Raw genomic sequence first — 20071 nt, forward strand, 5'->3', positions numbered from 1 at the left:
GAGCACTTTGATTTTTTCCCACGTTTCTATGGGCTAAAAGTAAACACTGATAAGACATTGAAAAGGCTTATTTGGATAGGGTAAAAAAAGAATCAAGAATGAAGCTATGTCTTTGTGGAAACTAAACTGGGCTCAAGGTTCCTTTTGCTTACTTGGGATATCCTATTGTCTTGAATTAGAAGAAATGATTGATTTGAATTATATCAATGTAAATATAATTTTAAAATCTCTTATTTCTTCTAACTCAAGACAATTTGTTTGCAGCTCTGCCGAACCACCCTGACTCGAAAGTGGTCGATTTTCAAAGTAAATGTTTCTAGTTCATATGGGCCAGAAAACCAAATAAAGTAAAAAGAATTCAAGTGATTTGTGATAAAAAGAACGGAGGTTTTAATGTTCCGAAAGTAGAAGAAACAATAATGGCCCAAAAACTATCAATTATTAGAAGATTATTTAATAAGTAAATAAAATGGGGTACTCTTTTTTTAAATGAACTTACCGAAAATTGGACAAGGTTTTATATTTGAATACAACTGCCAATATCTGAGAAATACTATTGTCAAAACGATACGAAACGACTTTTACAAGGATCTCCTGACTTCTTGGTGGAATTTCATTTCATCTATTCATTCCACAGAACTATCAGAAATCGACAATACAAACAATAAAACAATACTGCAGAACTATAAGAATCAATCGGAAGAATTTGAGACCCCTCTGAAATCCCATGTGATCCTTTAATATGCAACACCTACAAAAATGTGGAAAAAGACACTACTTTAACAAACGTTTGGTTAAAAAATTATTGTTTAAAAAATCAACGCTCTATATTTTGAAAGTTGAAATATCTTAAGAGGACTGGACAAACTCTAACCACATACTATTTACATGCACTGTAGATACTAAGCTTGAATGTTTTCAATACTAAAGTCTACCCCCTTTCTACCTACTAATAATATATTATCCAAAATGGGATATGTAGACATCAATACATGTAGCCTTTGAGACACACAGAGAAACGACTGGACATTTGTTTTGGGATTGCAGCTGAGTAAAAACGATCTGGACAGCACTGAAACTTTGGCTAAATACCAACGCTCAAATCAAAGGAAACATCCCGAAAAGACATGTTTTGCTTGGATACAAATTCAGAAGTAATGACTCATTAAATCTTATAATTATTCTTTGCGAAAAACTCATTTTCTCATGTAAAGACACAAAGCACATTCCATTGTTCCAGATCTTCCAGAATGTACTGAAGCAGTATTTCTTCATCTCCAAATGTACAATGGGAATTTAGACAGATTCTTTAAATATTGGTCATCATGCCATACACTTTTTGTAACATAAATAACTTTTTTTTCTGTTTTGTCAAAACAATATGAAATGCCACAAATGAAAAAACAATGTTTAAAAAAAAGAAAGAAAGGTTCTGCATTGCCAACACAGCACGTTCATCTCCAAAAGATGCAGAGAGAATAGTTGAATACGTGTGCTGCTTTATGCTGACATGCGCAGTGAGTTGCAAACCCACGTATATATATCGCTGCAGTTACCTTCGGCAGCAGTCACTAGCCAGTATTCAACGTCGTCTCAGTCAGTAAGGTAAAGTCTCCAAACATCTTATTTTTGATTATATGTGTGTTGATGTGATCAAGAGCATTACAGACAGCGTTACTTTAATTATAAACTAGATATATACAGAGAGCTACATTGAGTCCAGTCGTCATAAATAACCATTGGTGTTTCAATGTATTTATTGAATTGCAAAAGAAATAGGAGGAGCGAGGATGAGAGCAAATGTGCGATAGCGTAAAGAGCGCAGAAGACGTTTTAAGTGTCACCAATAATCTCGCCATGTCTATATGTTATAGCACAAAATTAACAGAACTGATGATGTAATGATGTGAATACATCAACCGATCATGGTCTATTTATGAAAGGAATACGCATCAATAATGACAAAGTTACATGTATATGCGTGTTGACTACCAGCTGCATATTTATTGGAGATTATATCTAATACATGGCAGACACCCGGGCCTGAGGCATCATCAAAGATAAAATTTTCAATAATGGACAATTAAATATACACACAAAAAATAAAGGACATAATATAAGCACAAAAAGTTTCAATGATGAGAGGATTCGATGCAAAGACATCGAAAAGACATAAATTACTCTCCAACATCTACAAAAGCTGTGATCTTAAAAATTATTCGAATATAACTGTGAAAACTGAAAGATGTTGTCATCTGGCTTGTTCGCAATATGTTCTATAATGTGACCTTCTTTCAGCCCGTTGGGACTTTACATCTAGATTAGAGAATGGCAAAAGTTAAAATAGTTATATAACTTGCAAAATATCTGGTATAATAAAAACATTCTAATTGGCAGAAAAGTAATGTTTTGATACTTTTCACGATTTGCTTATAAATGTGTACATTGATATGGCAATTATATTGTTGTTCATAGCCAGAAATTAAAGGCGGAACTCAAATAAACCTGGACTTTCGGTTTGTGCAGAGCAATTACGATTTTACAACAATGTTCATGCTCCTCATTGGTCTCCTCACCCTGTCCTGTCTCGCCCGGTCGGTTCTCGGCTCCGATGATGATAGAGACGCCCTTCTGTACAGAGTTGACATCACCCTTCCGCCTAAGGAAGGGAGGGACGAGACGGCAGACATATTGCAGATTAAGGCAAAAGTGGAGGGTCTAAATGACATTAAAATTATATTTTCATTTAAGGTTAGTGTAATTGTTGCATCGCCATTTTGTAACGCGTAGACCACCTCACGTAGCTTGTCAAAAGAGACGATTCAATTGGGATCAGGTGGTCAGGCTCTGTGCCTTAGCTGATTGTAAGTGATCTTGCCCCGATGGTGTTGATCCTTGCTCATCACGTGTTTGTATTTTGGTTGCGAAAAAGCATTCTGTTATTCTTAGACAAACAACCATGTTGCTAATCACAACATACTTTGATCGGACTGTCAGGATCTTTGTCGTCGCCGTTTGTCGGTCCCTGAATCTTTGCCCATATATATTTAAAGTATTCTTGAATACCGTTTATCTTGCCTTAGAAATATTCACTAATTCACTTCACTTTCTCAAATTGCTGTTTTACAGGAAATCGGGAACCCAAAGGTATTGCTTGGTGAGTTCGATTATATGAAATTTGCTGATGTTTCCCTTATAACAAAGTTACTTTTAGACATACGCTACTGTTGCTCAACACATCTCCTATTAGCGGTATATGTAACTATACTACGTAACTAGCTAGCATTGCCAAATCTGAACCAAACTTCATTAACCGTGAAGGACATTTGATTTTGTCCAATCATCGTCCACAGATGCAGTATGACACAATGGCTTTCAGCGTGGGGTCATGACGATCTTTCAGAAACTAAATTATAGATAGAACAGCTATCTTTTTATTGTCAATTGACATGTTTATCTCATAGGTTTGTTTACAAGACAAAGAAAGAAATATCTGTTAATTTCAGTTCTTAATCTTGAGAAAGCTTGCAGCTGGCCACAGTTGACCAGCTTTCTGTCACGAAAGGGCTATGAGGTGAAGACGACCCCAGTGTACCGCTGCAGTGACTACGCCCGGGAACTTGGGGTCAATGTATCCAGAGACTTTTATGATATGTCTCTCGAGGATGATGAGCACTTACTTCTTGGCAAGCAAATATTTCATGTCAAAGGTAAGCGCCTACATATAGATCGTTTCATGTAAGTATTATCATATAGTTACAAGTAAGTATTACCATATAGTTACAAGTTATTATTATCTTATTGTTACAAGTATTATTATATAATTAAACGTATATGGTCACTATACATACAGCATCCCATGGGTTAACTCACCTGCAGATACTTTTCCTAGCTACTGTGCGTGTTGGTTTGAAATGGGGATAAACACAACAGCTCTTCTAGCGAGTATAAGCTTTGTCCAGGAATAATAACACGGTAGCACTGTAGCTCATTTAGTTATACATTGAACTGTCTGATATATCAGCACACGAAGTAATATAAACAGGTGTACAGTTGTGTTGTTTTTCAAAGAAATTTCAAAGCTGTGGATTTTATTCTGACCAGTCAGGTTCTAAATGACCATAAATCCATCTGGTTGAAACAATCGTTGCGTGTCAGAGTACATAAACTAAGTACATGATTATCTCCAAAATAAAAAATAGCTGACAATCTTGACTTTGTGGTAGGAATCTCCAAAGCACCTAAGCATTCCTGGATGTACAATACTTACCTGCTGTAACATCTCCTAGTGAAAAGGATGAGGGTTGAAGTAAAGAACAGTCAAAAGTGTTAAATATACTAGGAGTTATACTAGGTACACTACTGCCTAGAAGTTCATTCCCCTTACACGCATGGGCAACGCGTTACGCAACCAGTGTGCATCGGGTTGGTCACGCGTGTGATACCCGTGTGCAACGCGTTGCACACGGGTGTGCACCCCGTCCGCCACTCGTGTGCAACGCGTGACACACTCATTAGAGGGGGAACAAACTTTTGACCAAAGGAGGACCCGTCTTAAGCTGAACCTGGAGGTGGTAACAAGGAGAGAAAATTTGATAAAGCACATGTATTTCCTAATGTCTCCTTTCTTTATGTGATTTTGTGGGAATAACATGAATACTGTTGTGATCAAATAGATGTGTTTTGTTTTATACGACCATTGCTTCTAAATCCGATGGTGTTAAGAGAAAACATGGTCCTGGAACATGTTATTGCAATTGAAATGCTTTTATTGTGATTTGACATTAACCGTCTGTAGTACGACTTTCAGTGATAATATGTATGAGGTTTGGCGGCGCATTGTTTTTATTGGACCCTAATTACTTTATGATGACTTGGACTCTTTATCACAGCTCCATAGCCGTGAGGCTGGAAAAGAGCAGCATGTAATTAATGAGGGTGGGTTATATCATTGAGGATACACTTGAGGGAGAGAATACTAATTACCGTACTACAGGAAGAGACCTGTCGACGTAAGCGCGGGGTTGTGTTTTAGCTGGCCGTTCGATAATGGCCGCCAGGAGAAGTGAGCTTTGACTGCGTCATCTAAAATAAATAATAAGATACAGCAGTGTTATTTTCACGGTCTGTTGAATAAACTCCCAGTGCAACGGTCAATGTATCTTCTACTTGATCCTTGATACATCATTTTGGCATTCACAATATATAGTATTTCAACGTACAAAAGAGCACTGGTCTAAAGCAATTCCGCGGGAGTAGTTGTTACCTGTGCATTACTGTATTTTCTCAGTGAGTACACGGATGATATAGCAGAAATCTAGACTTGTTCGCGACCTGTGCTCGCCATTCGTAAGCGCATTTTTATTGAAAGTAGAAGGACATATGGTCACACTGATCAACAAAAATGAAATACAGTTTTTGAAATGTAGGTATATTTGTGGGGAGCATCGGTAATGGTGATGCAGTTTTGATAAGTCACTTGCTTGGTAATTGTGCGATCTTCGTGTACACTATTTTGACTTGCAACACAAAGTAAATATTTCATCTGCACATTGCTTATTTTACCGTGTGTATATGTTTACATTCAAAATGTAAACAGATTTCACTAAGGAAATGTATTAAACGCCTAAATATTCAGTTTATTTTACAAATTAACTGAAAAATATGTCCATCTTTATTAATATGATAACGAATTCCAAATATTTGTTTATGTTTAATATCATCACCAAGTACAGTTCTGTATTGTTTGGCTTCTTTTCTTAGCATAATTAATATATTGTGATGTGTTTAAGCTCTTTTGGTCGTCTTTATCATTTTTAGTCAGTCGGTTAAATAAATGAATGGATTATTCAGTCAATTTGTAAAATGACTGAAATATTTAGATATTTAATAAATTGCCTGAGTGAATCATATTTTACACATTGACTGTAACATATACACGCTTACAAAAGAAAATACTTGTGAAAACAACGTCTATCGCGCATCGAAAAACTTCCCAACCAAACGGAAAGGAACAAGAATGATTCTGTTCAAAGCTGCAGCGAATGAATGAAAACAAAATGCAAATATCATTATTACAACCTACCAAAGTTATAATGTATCCGGGAATATCAACATAAAGGAACAATATCCATTGCGTCTGCAGCTGTACAAAAATACTTATTCGATGTCAAATGTCTATGTGAGAATCAAATACTTTAATAATAATTATTTGGAAACAATATTTGGAATATATATGAAATATATTAAAATATTTAAATATATCGTTTTTAAACGTTATTTAAATGTATCGAATATTATAACCCGTGTCTGTTTCTTAACTGATCACTTAGTTTGTTTCAATTGTTTCGCATAGGTGCCAAGTTAGCTAAGAAAGCCCACGTGACAACTATTTTTATAATGTCCACGGTTCTTAAAAACATACATTGAGTTAGATAACAATGAACAACCAGTCAGTGTATTATCGGTTACCCTTTGAACAAAGTATGTTGTTTTTACATCTGTACTTCACGCCATGATATGAGTGTATTCCCTAGGTTTAGTAACCCTACCTTCACATGTAAACACTTACTTTTGACATATCCACTGTGCAAGATAACAGTAATTAATCAATCAACGTATTTCCTGTTGATCCTTTGATGTCTGGGAATGATCAGTTGATTTACAAAAAAAGTAAATCAACTGATCATACATCTCTTGCTGGGCTGCCACGTGCATAATTCACATTCCACCTCACTTCAAACCTGGATTTAGATTAAATAATTACCCCAGGTACAAGAAAGACCAAATTTGAACCTTTATCCGGTAATCTGAGTGGTGCTACAACTGAGTATACATAATATAAATTCATTAACTGAGCAGCATGTGAATTACGACAAATACAGAAGTGTAGGGTTATACCAGAAAATGTGGATGACAACAAGGGAGTAGTAATTGTATCATCCACGCAATCCGAAATCCGCAAATGCTTTCACTCAGGGATACTTTTTTTATTATCAAACTGTAACAATCAGGGGTATTTCCAAATAACGACATCCGATGAGCTTTCGCCGTTATTTGTCTGTTTGTTTAGGCTGAAGAAATTAATTACCATGCGCCCTTTGTTGAAATCTTCATAGATCACGGGTAACCAATCAGTTTTCAAAAATGCGTAAGTTTATTTAGCTGTCCTTGCAGACTGGTAGCCCAGTCTCTTGTCACGCTCGGTTGCGTTAACGAGCAAATTGACTCACGGCAGCTAGTAAGCCCAAGCGGAAATCCAAAGGTCGTATTACCTGAAGAATCAACCTTCATTTGCGAAATATCTACTGCTCTTAAAATCAATATTTCTCCCAATACTAAAATTCAGAACTTTCTAACCAAGGATTACCAGTTGAAACTGGTCGATGGCTGAACATTCCCAGGGAAGACAGCCAGTGTCCACTCTGTGATTCTATCGCTGTGGGAGATGAATTGCATTATTCATTCCGATGTGAAGCTTTACACCAACGGCGATATGAACTCTTAAATAAGCAATATCTTAAGTTTCCAAACATTTAAGAAAATTATGACCACTAACAGTGTAAGAAATCTAAAAGGCCTATCTAAATTCCTTAACAATGTGTACAATACAATTGGTAAATTGTATTAGTATCCACGTATCCTATTTTTATTATTTTTGTTAAATTGTACATAATAAAAATTGTAGATAATTGTATGTCATGTTATTCTAAGAATAAATGAGTTTGAGTTTGAGTTCGACACCCGAGAAGAAGCCAGAGATTAGTGCTCCTTTTTTAATAGTTTACAATCATGTGTTTTAGGGTTAGCTGTGTTCGCTTAAACGTATTTTTATTTCAAAAGAAATCTGGATCGGTAAACAAGCAAAACTTGCTTATGTAATACCTCTCCAGGTAACAACTTAACAACAGCTTGATATATATATATAAGAGAGTGATGAACATAAACATACAAAATGCACAAATGAAATACACGAAGCCAGTACACTGAAGCAAGTGGTGTCTGTGAAATAAGGTAATGCAGTTTTCCTTTACTACATGCATAAAATTAAGCTACTCAAACCTTTTGCTTTTGACAATGATGTCATGAACTGATTTAAGAAGAGTCATGTTTGTAGAACTGCTTAACTACTGCCATGTAATATCATGTTTAGACCATACCCATGTGTGTAGAAATACACAGTGTTTCTGATATTATCGTATTTTTTAACAGTTATAGAAAAAGTGAATTGCATCTTCAAGGTGATATCCACAAGTGCAGTCTGGTATGTCTGATACATGTCGTCTAAACTTATCAGCGTTTAAGTCACTGCAGCCGAGCCTAAGGCGACAGTGGACAATTTGGCATGATCTATGAAAATATTTGAAGTCAAAATTATTAATAATTGCATCAGAACGATTAATTAAGGATTTGATTTCTTTTAATGAGCGAGCATTAGTTACTTCATCGGATAGAGGGTTCCGCAGGTTGATCATATCCAGAAGAAATGATAATAAGCATAGGTCTGTGTTCTACATTTGATTGTTTGTATGTTGAATCTTTTTCTAAGGTTATATTTGCTGTTATCAGAGAATTGAATATACACCTTTCAAATATTTTGGCTAAGCAACTTGTGAGTGCTACAGGTCTATGATTTGGGCATTCATGTTCATCGCTGACACTGACACCGCATCAGCCCGGCAGTGGACTTGACACAGTTATTTGCGCACTGATTATATAACTCCTACAGACAGGTGGGGTGGTTGTTCAAAGCGAAACGGACGACCCCGTCTGTTATCTAATAAATGCTGTGCGGCGCCTTTGATCTTGCCTCCAACCATACACCTTATAGTAGTAAACGACGATCAGGATGGCCTGAAAATAAACACAATTCTGTCTGCCCAGTGTATCCACAATTAACTAGAATGCTTCATATCTACAAATATATATATAGAAAATTGCATCAGTGTGGTTTATCATGTACAATGCTTTCTTACGCTTGGTGAGGCAGACTGAAATTGAACATTAGGATAACGTCAGCAGGGATAAAAGATGTCATACCAAAGAACTTTAATTACTAGTGGAAAAGTCAGACATTCCGATCAACCACTACAAGGCCCGGCCGGATCTCAAGGTTGACCAGATCAACACCCCAAAGGAACATCTCTACATCAAACAAGGAGTCCCTTTCGTCATGGTGCACAATAAGGGGGGGCAGGACATCGAGTACGACATCACAAACTACACAGACTTGTACCACTTCTTCCAGAGTAGTGGCGTACCGACCTATAAGTGCTTCCCCGTGTTCGAGATAGGCTAAAGTCGGAAAGCGCACGTTAAATCTCCGAGGTACCTATCTACCAGAACTTTATTTGCTGTTCTGGTCATACATAAATATATGTAAGTTACGTACATGGGGAGGCTAGATTATTTACAGCTTACAGCAATAAAGTGCAAATATTATGTTCAATAAAAGAAAACGTTGATAGATCTATAACACACTTTTTGTACTTTTAAACAAACTGTGGACATTTTCGCTTATTGTAATAACATCTAGCTAACCAATCATGTCTATCTATGAAATATACAAGCATAGTTGCTGTCAAACCTAAAAAACATATACAGGGAGGTAAGTTTTGACTTGCCAAGCACCTTAAGGTGAGTTTACTTTTAAACTGTCAAAAGCTATTGTCCCTTCAATACTAGTATAAGTCTGGAAGCTGTCTCTCGGGCTGTTATGAGTTATGATGTATTTTATGATATAACTGGGGAATGTTCAAATTAGTTACTGTCATTTAATCCAACGTTCTAACTGTCAACTGTCTCAACAGGATCATAGGTTTGGTTATATATCTCCTCCCTGTCTCTATGTCTTAAGTTGGTAATCGGTAACTGCGGTCCAAATGTATCAACTTATTCATCTATTGTTGCAAACTTGACTGATTTAAACATATCTTATTGATCATGAACTACTCAGTCAGTCAAGCACCTGTATCAGAAATGTAAAACCAGCCATGTTTCATGTAGTCCCAATATCACAGAAAAATGCCGATGTAACGTGACATATAAATTTACTCACAGACAATATATTTTTCGTGAGAGTGAAGCACAATTTTATTAAAGTTTTATTATCAATTTCATAAACTATAATAATATTAATATTAAAATTCATCATCACTTGCCAAGTTTATGAAAATGTCCCCATTTGGGAGATGTCACATATAAACAAGGATTCGAACTAAATTTGATCGTCTTTGACACTGAGGTTTATCCCCACTTTGCCAGCAAACTGCAGAAGATTAACGGTGAGTGAGTGAGCATCGTTTCTATGTTTATACAAGAAAAGATGTCATGCCAAAAACGCTCACAGTAGTTAGTGAGTAAACTCACGACCTGTCATGACCTGGTTGAGTGACTTCCTCCAATCAACATGAAAGGATTACCCACAGAGAAAGAAAGGATTAAAGTCACCCATAAATCTTCTCCTAACGTAGTACTCCAACTTCTAAATGCCTCTCAAAGAAGGATTAAAATCCCAAAGATATCCTATCTACGCGGTATAGGTACTCACAACCTCTAATAATAAACTGTTACGTTTGGTATCCCCAGCAATACTCACCATGGTCATTGGGCAAATGTAAAAATCACAAACCCTAACGAGATTCTGTCAACATGGTCACACCCGGTGATTGTGAAGATCTCAAATTCTATCAACTGTCAGACAGCATGGCTGTTCATATTCATTTACAACATCCTCTTATAATTAGTATAAAAGTGTCCCACACAAAACCTTCTTTTATTTATTCTTTCAAAATACAACACAGAAAGTGGGGTGTGGGGAAATGGGGCATATTCCTACGTGAAATAATGAGACATTAGTAGTGGTGACGGCTATATCATAATTGTACTGTCTAAAGCATAAATTTGGCGAACGAAAAACGTTATATTTGCAATCAAATGGAATGACTCGTGTGGGCAAATGAATATGTTCGCAATCCACAAACAATCATTTTATTAATGGCGAACATTTACCAACCCGCGACAATCGTGTCAACACGGGGGTTCCCCTAGCAATAAACTCGCATCTAAATTCACTACTGTTCTACTGTCGGCTAGCCACAATGGCTAGACTGGACCCTAGTGGAATGGTTCATGCCATAAAAATCAAGCAACCGAACACTAATTAAGATGGGTCGACCTTGTATTTACGGTCTGGTGAGCACAGCTCAATGGCCGCTCATTAACTCAAATTTCACATCTCACTGTTTTGTTTTATCTCACTATTCATTTCATAAATTTGTCAACTTCAACTGGAACCCGGTTCCGTGTTACACGCGTGGCACACGCGTGTGCAACGGGTTGCACACGCGACGCACACCCGTTGCACACCCGTGGCCAACGGGTGCTCACCCCGTGTGCAACCCGTTGAGCACCCGTGTCACATGCGTGTTACACGCGTTCTCAATGCGTGTTAGGGGAATGAACTTTTAGGCAGTAGTGTAGCTTCCCACAAAGGATAAAAATGCACAGCCATGTGCACGCTTTGTGAATAAAATCTCAAAGTTCCAATTCCAGACTCATGTATGTTATCCAATTCATGCTTACATTTCAGATTTAACAACAGCTGAGTTTGACGAGAAGATGAGACAGATGTTTGAGAGAGACGTGGGCATTCTTAACGCAGATCAACCGACGGCATGTTTCGGACCTCTAGCAAGCCTTCCAGTTGAGGTAAACCTTCTTGCACAAGTCATTAATCCCCTGATTTTGTTTCTTGATTTGTCTTATCATTCCTTGTGCTAAGTCTTTTCATGCATCACTTCTGATTTCCCCCCTACATCAGGCTGACACGCCATTCATATAAATATAATATATAATATATATAATAATGTTAAATGACCGAATTATCTCACCAACTATAGTTTGTTGTAGCAATTGTGATAGATATCGTCCTTAAGAACGCGCTTGCAATGACTTTTTTTGTTGTCACATTACAGTTAATGCACTTCGCGCCCGTTGGCCCTCAGAAAATGGAGGCTGTAGAAGATATCTTGCATGGACCTGATACCTTTGACCTTGAAATCATTCGAATCCAGAACCTTGCTCCGTACGGGAAGTGGAAGGACGTAGTTTCCTATGTGGCCTGACAGTAAAAGATTATATATAACAGTCCACTAATAGTTTCAGACCTTGAAACCAGATATGCAGAAGGAATACATTTTAAACATGTTCACGGAAAAAATGATATGTAATCAGCTTTGAATAAAGTTTGGCATTCCTTTCATCTTTTAATTCATAAATAACACATTCTGTGCACTGTTTATCCGTGTTCTTGCTCTTTTCAGAGATATATGTTGAACTGCACACGTGAGTGAATGGTACTTCATTCACGCTGAGAGATCCATGTGAGACTATTCGTATCATGTGTATGATTGAATTAGGGTCCGTGACAGGCTATTTCATGGTGATATCCTGAGGTCACATTATGACCAACAACTTTTCCCATTTCTATGACAAATCCTCTATTATCAAGATAATTAATTTGTCCACGCCTGTTATCATTCCCCAGTACAATAATGTCTTAGATAAAGCCATGGTTTTGTCACTAATACGATGTCCAACATATGCTATATATATGTCCCCTCATATGCTGTCCTATATAAATTTATCATATCTTCCAGACTCGGTTGACAGTAGGGTGCTACAACATATGTAAATTTTTGCCTTGGAAGACGGTCATCTTTGACAGTGAGCGAGTCCTACTGGCGGAGTATAGTTGCAGTTGAACCATCTTTTAACGTCTTTTGGTATGACGCAGCCGGGGATCGAACTCCTGGCCCTCCTCTCTCTGGGCGGACGCTCTACCATTATACCACGGAGGTGGTCTACTTAGGACAAGTGTCTCCACAGCACTTGATAAGATTAGTAAATTACTTTACATTCTCCATCGTCATTCCTACATACTCAAGCGAGAAGTCGTAGGTGGCAAGTTATGCGTGCCAGTGATGCCCGTTTGCATCAAACTTAGTGAAATTGGGGGCATAAGTGGGGGTAGTGTTGCCTGTCTTTACAGTGAATGAGTTGCCGTACAAATAGTCATGAAACTTATTGATGACATACAAAACATCTTAAGTATCCAGAGAATCCACTAAATCCATGGACATCATCGACATCAGGTTCTGTGTGATACCCTCTCCGGAGATCGCGTTACCCAGGTATTTGACAATATAAGTTCGGCAATGGTAATACGCATATCTCCTTGATTGAATATTCATTTATGGAAGTTGAAAGACGTCCATACCTCGGGTCAAGACTTGTTCTCCCATTCTTCAACACAGCTTTCCAACGTTAAACAGTGGAATAGCTAGGGTACTTATCCCCATACATTTGTGACATGCTCTCATGAATATCTTGAAGAAAACTTTTCTCTACAGTCAGCAACTTGATGACTGCTCGGTACTCGTTCTTTTCCGTTTCTCTGTCCATTTGGACCCATATCACGTTCAACTGGCTGTCACTAATATACTAATATACATATATTCTGAGTCCGAGGGAATTGTTTAGTCATAAAGAAATTGTCTTTATTTGGGTCAAGGTCTGGAAGTAATGTTGTAAGACATTAAGATTGTCAGACTTTGAGGAAATGAGTTCTTCGGCAGCCCATGCTCGTCAGAAGAGGCGACTATGCTTGTCGAAAGAGGCGACTAAAGGGATCGGGTGGTCTAGCATAATGCATGTTATCGTATTTCAATTGCGGAGATCGAGGCTCGTGATGATTTGTGGTTTATGAGGTCCAGACTCCAGATATTTACTGACCGATGTCATATAGCTAGAATATTGCTGAGTGCGGCGTCAAACAACACACACACAATCCGCTTTTAGGAAATGGCAACGACTGTGCCGATGATGGCAGTGTTTGCAAACACCCCAGTTTCATCCGGAAACCAGATGTTATTTAATATGATGCAGTGACTTCGGAAAACCAAATGCAATGTCAGTTCTATTTGGATTCTAGTCAGTTATTGAATGTGTCTATTTCCCAGCTGGAACAAAGGTATGCATGGAGATTAGCTCAGACAAAATTGATTTGTAGTTCGCTGGATATGTTGGATGTCTTGATGTTAGTATGTTTTATATGCCTGGTCCCCATCCACAACAATCACCCTCCCCCCCCCCCCCCCCCCCCCCCAACGCACCATAACCACTCCCATCCCCACCATAACCACTCCCATCCCCACCAAACCTACAACCACAACCTCACACCTAACAACCTCACACCCACAAGCACACTTACAACCACATCAACAACCTCACACCCACAACCTCACACCACCAACCTAACACCCACAACCACACCCACAGCCTCACACCCACAACCACTCCCACAACCTCACACCTAACAACCTCACACCCACAACCTCACACCCACAACCACACATCCACAACCTAACACCCACAACCACACCCACAACCTCACACCCACAACCTCACACCCACAACCACATCCACAACCTCACACCCACAACCTCACACCCACAACCACACCCACAACCACACATCCACAACCTAACACCCACAACCACACCCACAACCTCACACCCACAACCTCACACCCACAACCACATCCACAACCTCACACCCACAACCTCACACGTACAACCTCACACCTACACCCACAACCTCACATCCACAACCTCACACCCACAACCTCACACCCACAACCACACCCACAACCTCACACCCACAACCTAACAACCACAACCACATCCACAACCTCACACCCACAACCTCACACCCACAACCACTCCCACAAACTCACACGCAAAACCACGTCGGCACATCATCGGATAAACGAGGGAGGTAGTTCATTAGCTGCATCATACTCAATATACAGGGCAATGTGGATCTGCCATACAACAGCAAGGTAGACTGACAATATCTGCTAATGAATAAATTATAACACTGACGTTTTCAACACTTTCACTGAGAGGCAGACAATACCTGTACAACACTGTCACTGTGAGGCTGATAATACCTGTACAACACTGTCACTGCGAGGCTGATAATACCTGTACAACACTGTCACTGCGAGGCTGACACTACCTGTACAACACTGTCACTGCGACGCTGATACTACCTGTACAACACTGTCACTGCGAGGCTGACACTACCTGTACAACACTGTCACTGCGAGGCTGACACTACCTGTACAACACTGTCACTGCGAGGCTGACACTACCTGTACAACACTGTCACTGCGAGGCTGATAATACCTGTGCAACACTGTCACTGCGAGGCTGATACTACCTGTACAACACTGTCACTGCGAGGCTGACACTACGCACTGACTAGTCGAACTGACAAGACGAACTGACTAGTCAAACTGACTAGTCGAACTGACTAGACGAACTGACTAGACGAACTGACTGGACGCACTGACTAGTCGAACTGACTAGACGACCTAACTAGTCGAACTGACAAGACGAACTGACTAGTCGAACTGACAAGACGAACTGACTAGTCAAACTGACTGGACGCACTGACTGGACGAACTGACTAGATGACTTGCATTAAAAAGGTACCTTATTATTACAAGTCAATACTTAGGATTTTGCATTTGCCGAATTGATGTTGCACCAAGTCAGAAATATTGACACTTATATAGATGGTGTTAATAGCCACAATGGGCAATGATTCAGCCGATCGTTTCTGCCACATGAAATTAATTTAAAAAATCTACAATTCACTTCCCGAGCTTACTCAGCACAAGTGTACCAATGAAAAACAATATGCTGGAAGTAACACACTGTCGGATATCGGGAGGTGGTCTACACTTGCTACGGTCTGCTCGTGGAGCCCAAGGACCGGGTTCGACTCCATATCTTGGTACAGTGGGTGGAGCACTCATTGTTTGTGCCCCTCAACGTGACGTGGCGGGGAAAGTGCTTAAAGGAGTTAAAACCCAGCTCAAGGTACACATTTTTTCACACCTTTTTAGATAGTTATATTAAACTTTAAAAAAGGCATACTTACCACCCGGTGTCCCTTGAGGAAAAATTACATTCACTGCAATTAACATATGTTGTTAGGATAGTAGTAAAGAAATCATTAAAGTCAAAAGCCAGTTAAACACAAGTACACAAAATCTACAATGAGAAATGTTTTTTGTAGCGACGTTTCGATGAAGATACTTATACCGTTCCAATGTAATACTGGATGTACGGTGAAATGTCGCCATGCAATAAAATAAAGAAGTTGTTATCCATAAATTGTGTCTGCCGTGAAACACTGCGAAATTAACAAATGACTATGATATTATTCTCCTCTGTGTGTGTACATTCAATGTACAGAACACAAAGGCCGTTAGGGTAGCCTTGTGGTTAAAGTGTATGCTCATCGTGACGAAGGACAGGGTTCAATTCCCCACACAGAGACACTGAGTGAGTGAGTGAGTGAGTGAGTTTTGTTTAACGCCGCTTTTAACAGTATTCCAGTTATATCGCGGCGTGTCAGCTTAATGTGGGAGGAAAGCCCGAAGTGATGCAGGTCTCGGACGTTTACCACTTCGGTGAAACCCACGAGCACGGGTATGGTGGAGACACTGAGTGAAGCTATGTCATGTGTCCCCCGCCGTGATGTTGCTGAATATTGCTACACTCACTCACTCACTCACTCACTCACTTATCCACCCACCCACCCACCCACCAACCAACCCACTCACTCACCCACTCACTCACACAGTAGAAATGAATCACGTCACCAGCCAGAGCTGCAGCAAGGAACACAGCACAGACCAACAGAACCTTCATGGTTTTCATTAGCACTGACCAGAAACTTACCCCAACAGGGAGAATACTTAACATGACAGATGTGCGATTAGACATGCTGATTACGTGCCTGATGTCGTTGATCCACGAAACTAGATAACGGTACAGGAAACACGGACCTATTGACCTATTTCATAGCTAAAATACATACAACGGTTCAAATGTGTTTGTTATTTAACCCCGCGCTCAGCAATATTCCCACTGTATGAGGGCCGCTTGAAAATAATACGATCAGGGCCATATAATCCGGTGATTTAAATTGAGGGTCACGATCCACGCTTTCGGGGTACGATGACACGCAATGATCAAAGTCACCTAGCCTGACGACGACCAATCCCTTGGGTAACGGCATAAAGAATTAACAAAACGCGTAATATCTATTCCCCACTAGTTTAATATTGAATAATGAAACGCTTTGCCTCTTTTGATTAACGTGAGTAGTTATTGCTACATGGATTTTAAACACATACATGTAATGTGATATAAACTGCAGGTAAAAGAAATTATACATTTGCAACCTGGATTTCATCAAAATATCAAAACGTTATAAGGCTCAAAATAATCTCCGAAATAATGCAAACTTAATGTCCAAAACACAACTATGATACACGTATCCAATACATCACTTTCGTTTAACCATTTCTTGTATGTTTCGTTCTTAGCCACCATCAAACTTACGTGCATGCTTTAATAAATATTTAAACTCCTGGTTCCAACCCATCCGATGTAACGAGATTATTTAACACTGCTTTGAACAATTAAACAATTAAGTATCTTTGAAATAATAACTTTTGTGGCTCTCGCTAGCCCAGGTTATTGTGATGATTCATAACGGCACCATCATATTCACACTACAAGTAAACGTGTAAAGTTTTTGTTTAAATTATTATTCGAAAACACTGTCGTGTGCAGCACATATGTAACGTGCGAGTTAAAATCGAAATATAATGTTTATCTTGAAGGAATGGCTCAAACCGCATCTTCCACCTTTTCGTTAGTTAATGACGTAACCCGTGAAGATCCGGGTTAGAATTGGTCGTCAGCAACCCATATTTGTCGTTAGAGGCGACTAACGGGATCGATTAGTCAGGCTTGTTGACTTGGTTGATGCATGTCATCGTATCTCAAATTTGTCAATTTATAGCTCATGATGTCAGTCACTGGATTGTGTTATCCAGACTCAGTTATTTACAGACTGCCATCACACAGCTGGAATATAGAATATTACTGGAATATTAAACAACAAACAAAGTTATTAGCTTTATATTATTTGTTCAGATGATGCAATGCAATCAATTTCGGACGTCATATCTATTTCCATCAACAATGAAGCAATGGCACCACCCCATGTGGTAAATGAGTAATACCAATATTTTTAAACGAGACTCAGTGAACTATTCACGAGTTTATGAAAAAATTGGTTACACGGGGGCGAAATTCGTATTTTATTTATAACTTGCCGTTCATATTTTTTGTTTCACTGTCATGTGTGAAAACATCTACGCCATCAACTGCTTGCTCTTCAGAAGAATAAAATTAATAATTTAATAAGGGGTCATCAAGTGTGCATATAGGCTCCACTCAATGATCTATCATCTCTACATGCAATGTCGTTGAATAACCCCGGGGGTGTCGGAGGTTTCAATATTTGTTCGTGAAACGTGTTCCCGCAGTACATAAGCACACGCTTTGGTATTACACAATGTAAACTACGTTTATAAAAAACACGCTTATAACGAACTGACGCATATATCGAACTTATTTTTTAGTCCCGGCCATTTAATGTATATATGCTGTATATGCTTATAACGAACTACGGTTATTACGAACTAAAATAAGTGGTCCCTTTGAGTTCGTTATAACCGTAGTTTACTGTATATGTTTATTAAACAGGTGATGTACTCGCGTTTATTACTTATAGGATTACAAAATTAAAAAAATAAATTAAAAATTCTCTGTGCACAAGAGCAAATATTACTTCACGCGCACAAGTATATTCTTACCATCATCCAAACAACATGATTCAAATCGAGATGTAAAGTCGGAATGACGTCACACTAGAAATGGCGTCATATCTGAACATCGTTGACGTTATTCGACAATGTTGGCTTTCCAAGACAGTTTTTGATCAAAGTATGTTTCTAAAGGTGTGCTCAAACAGATAAAGGAATAATGGGTGATAAAGAATTATTACACTTCTGCTAATTTAATTCGTGAAAGAATTCATGTATTACCGTCACCCTGACTGGGTAAAGACATGGCGTACAAAACTCGTTTCTACAAATCAGTACCACATGCGTGTAAACGATCCAGTAGTGAAGCAAGTTTATAATTTTCTTTCAGATGAGATTTGCTGTCCAACAGCGTGTGGAGGATCCTCGGGTACGAAGAAACATCATGGATCAGACAAGTCGGTGTCCTTCACAATTCACATACATCAGCTATATCGGAAATGTAAAACAACCGTCTATAACACTGTGGTATACGTAGTCTATCGGTGATATGATAGCTATATAGCGGGTCTGGCAATAACCGAGTCTCGACCAGCCAATCCATTATGGCTCGAAAACACGTAATCATCGAATCTGTGCTAGGTCGCTGGGACCAGCGTTTTTTGCCAGAATCTCACGGGGAACATGTAAGTAGTAATCTGACAGCAGAGTGTTACAAGATTAATAATGTGGTGAAACTATTCATATTCTGCATGTAGGAGCATGTACAATGTCCGTGTTACAGGTGTGCTTGTGGGGGTTTGGTGCTGTTGGTTTTCACAAACCTAAAATATAAACACCCACACACATTCACACTCAAACACACACACATTCACACACACAAATTCACACACAAACATACACACAGAAACACTCAAACACACATTCACAAATAAACAAACACACACTCAGAAGCATACATACAAACAAACACACAGTCACACACACAAACCAAACAGAGGAACACCCGCCCACAAACACATATACGCACGCTCAACTCACCCACCCACAAACACAAACAAACACACACAGAAACAGACGAATACACACACACACACACACACACACACACACACACACACACACACACACACACACACACACACACACACACACACACACACACACACACACACACAAACAAAAACAAAGAAATAAAACACACACACACACACCTCACCCTGTCACACTCATTTTTAATCTTATCATACATTTTGCATTTAACTGAAAGTTGTGATGATGGCGCCAAGTATGAGGAAACCATCACCTTGCCGA

At 38.9% G+C, this 20071-nt stretch overlaps 1 protein-coding gene across 1 annotated transcript; it reads left to right on the forward strand.

The window, feature by feature from the left end:
• The first annotated feature begins 2547 nt into the window (after positions 1–2547).
• LOC139477940 (soluble scavenger receptor cysteine-rich domain-containing protein SSC5D-like) lies at positions 2548–14730 on the forward strand. The gene is made up of 8 exons (XM_071260389.1): positions 2548–2751; positions 3130–3157; positions 3507–3710; positions 11591–11709; positions 11976–12104; positions 12324–12345; positions 14022–14032; positions 14341–14730. Exons 1-8 carry the CDS (start codon positions 2548–2550, stop codon positions 14728–14730), a joined length of 1107 nt encoding a protein of 368 aa, XP_071116490.1.
• Positions 14731–20071: the final 5341 nt, after the last annotated feature.

This window comes from Haliotis cracherodii, unplaced genomic scaffold, assembly GCF_022045235.1.
Source record: "Haliotis cracherodii isolate W230 unplaced genomic scaffold, xgHalCrac1.p SCAF_38, whole genome shotgun sequence".
NCBI classification, from domain to species: Eukaryota; Metazoa; Mollusca; class Gastropoda; order Lepetellida; family Haliotidae; genus Haliotis; species Haliotis cracherodii.

Bases quoted from the DNA above. Each gene is read 5' to 3' on its own strand.
- LOC139477940 (XM_071260389.1), top strand. From the start codon at position 2,548: ATGTTCATGCTCCTCATTGGTCTCCTCACCCTGTCCTGTCTCGCCCGG. The intron at 2,752-3,129 runs GTTAGTGTAATT...GCTGTTTTACAG, and splicing joins AAATTATATTTTCATTTAAG to GAAATCGGGAACCCAAAGGT. The intron at 3,711-11,590 runs GTAAGCGCCTAC...CTTACATTTCAG, and splicing joins GCAAATATTTCATGTCAAAG to ATTTAACAACAGCTGAGTTT.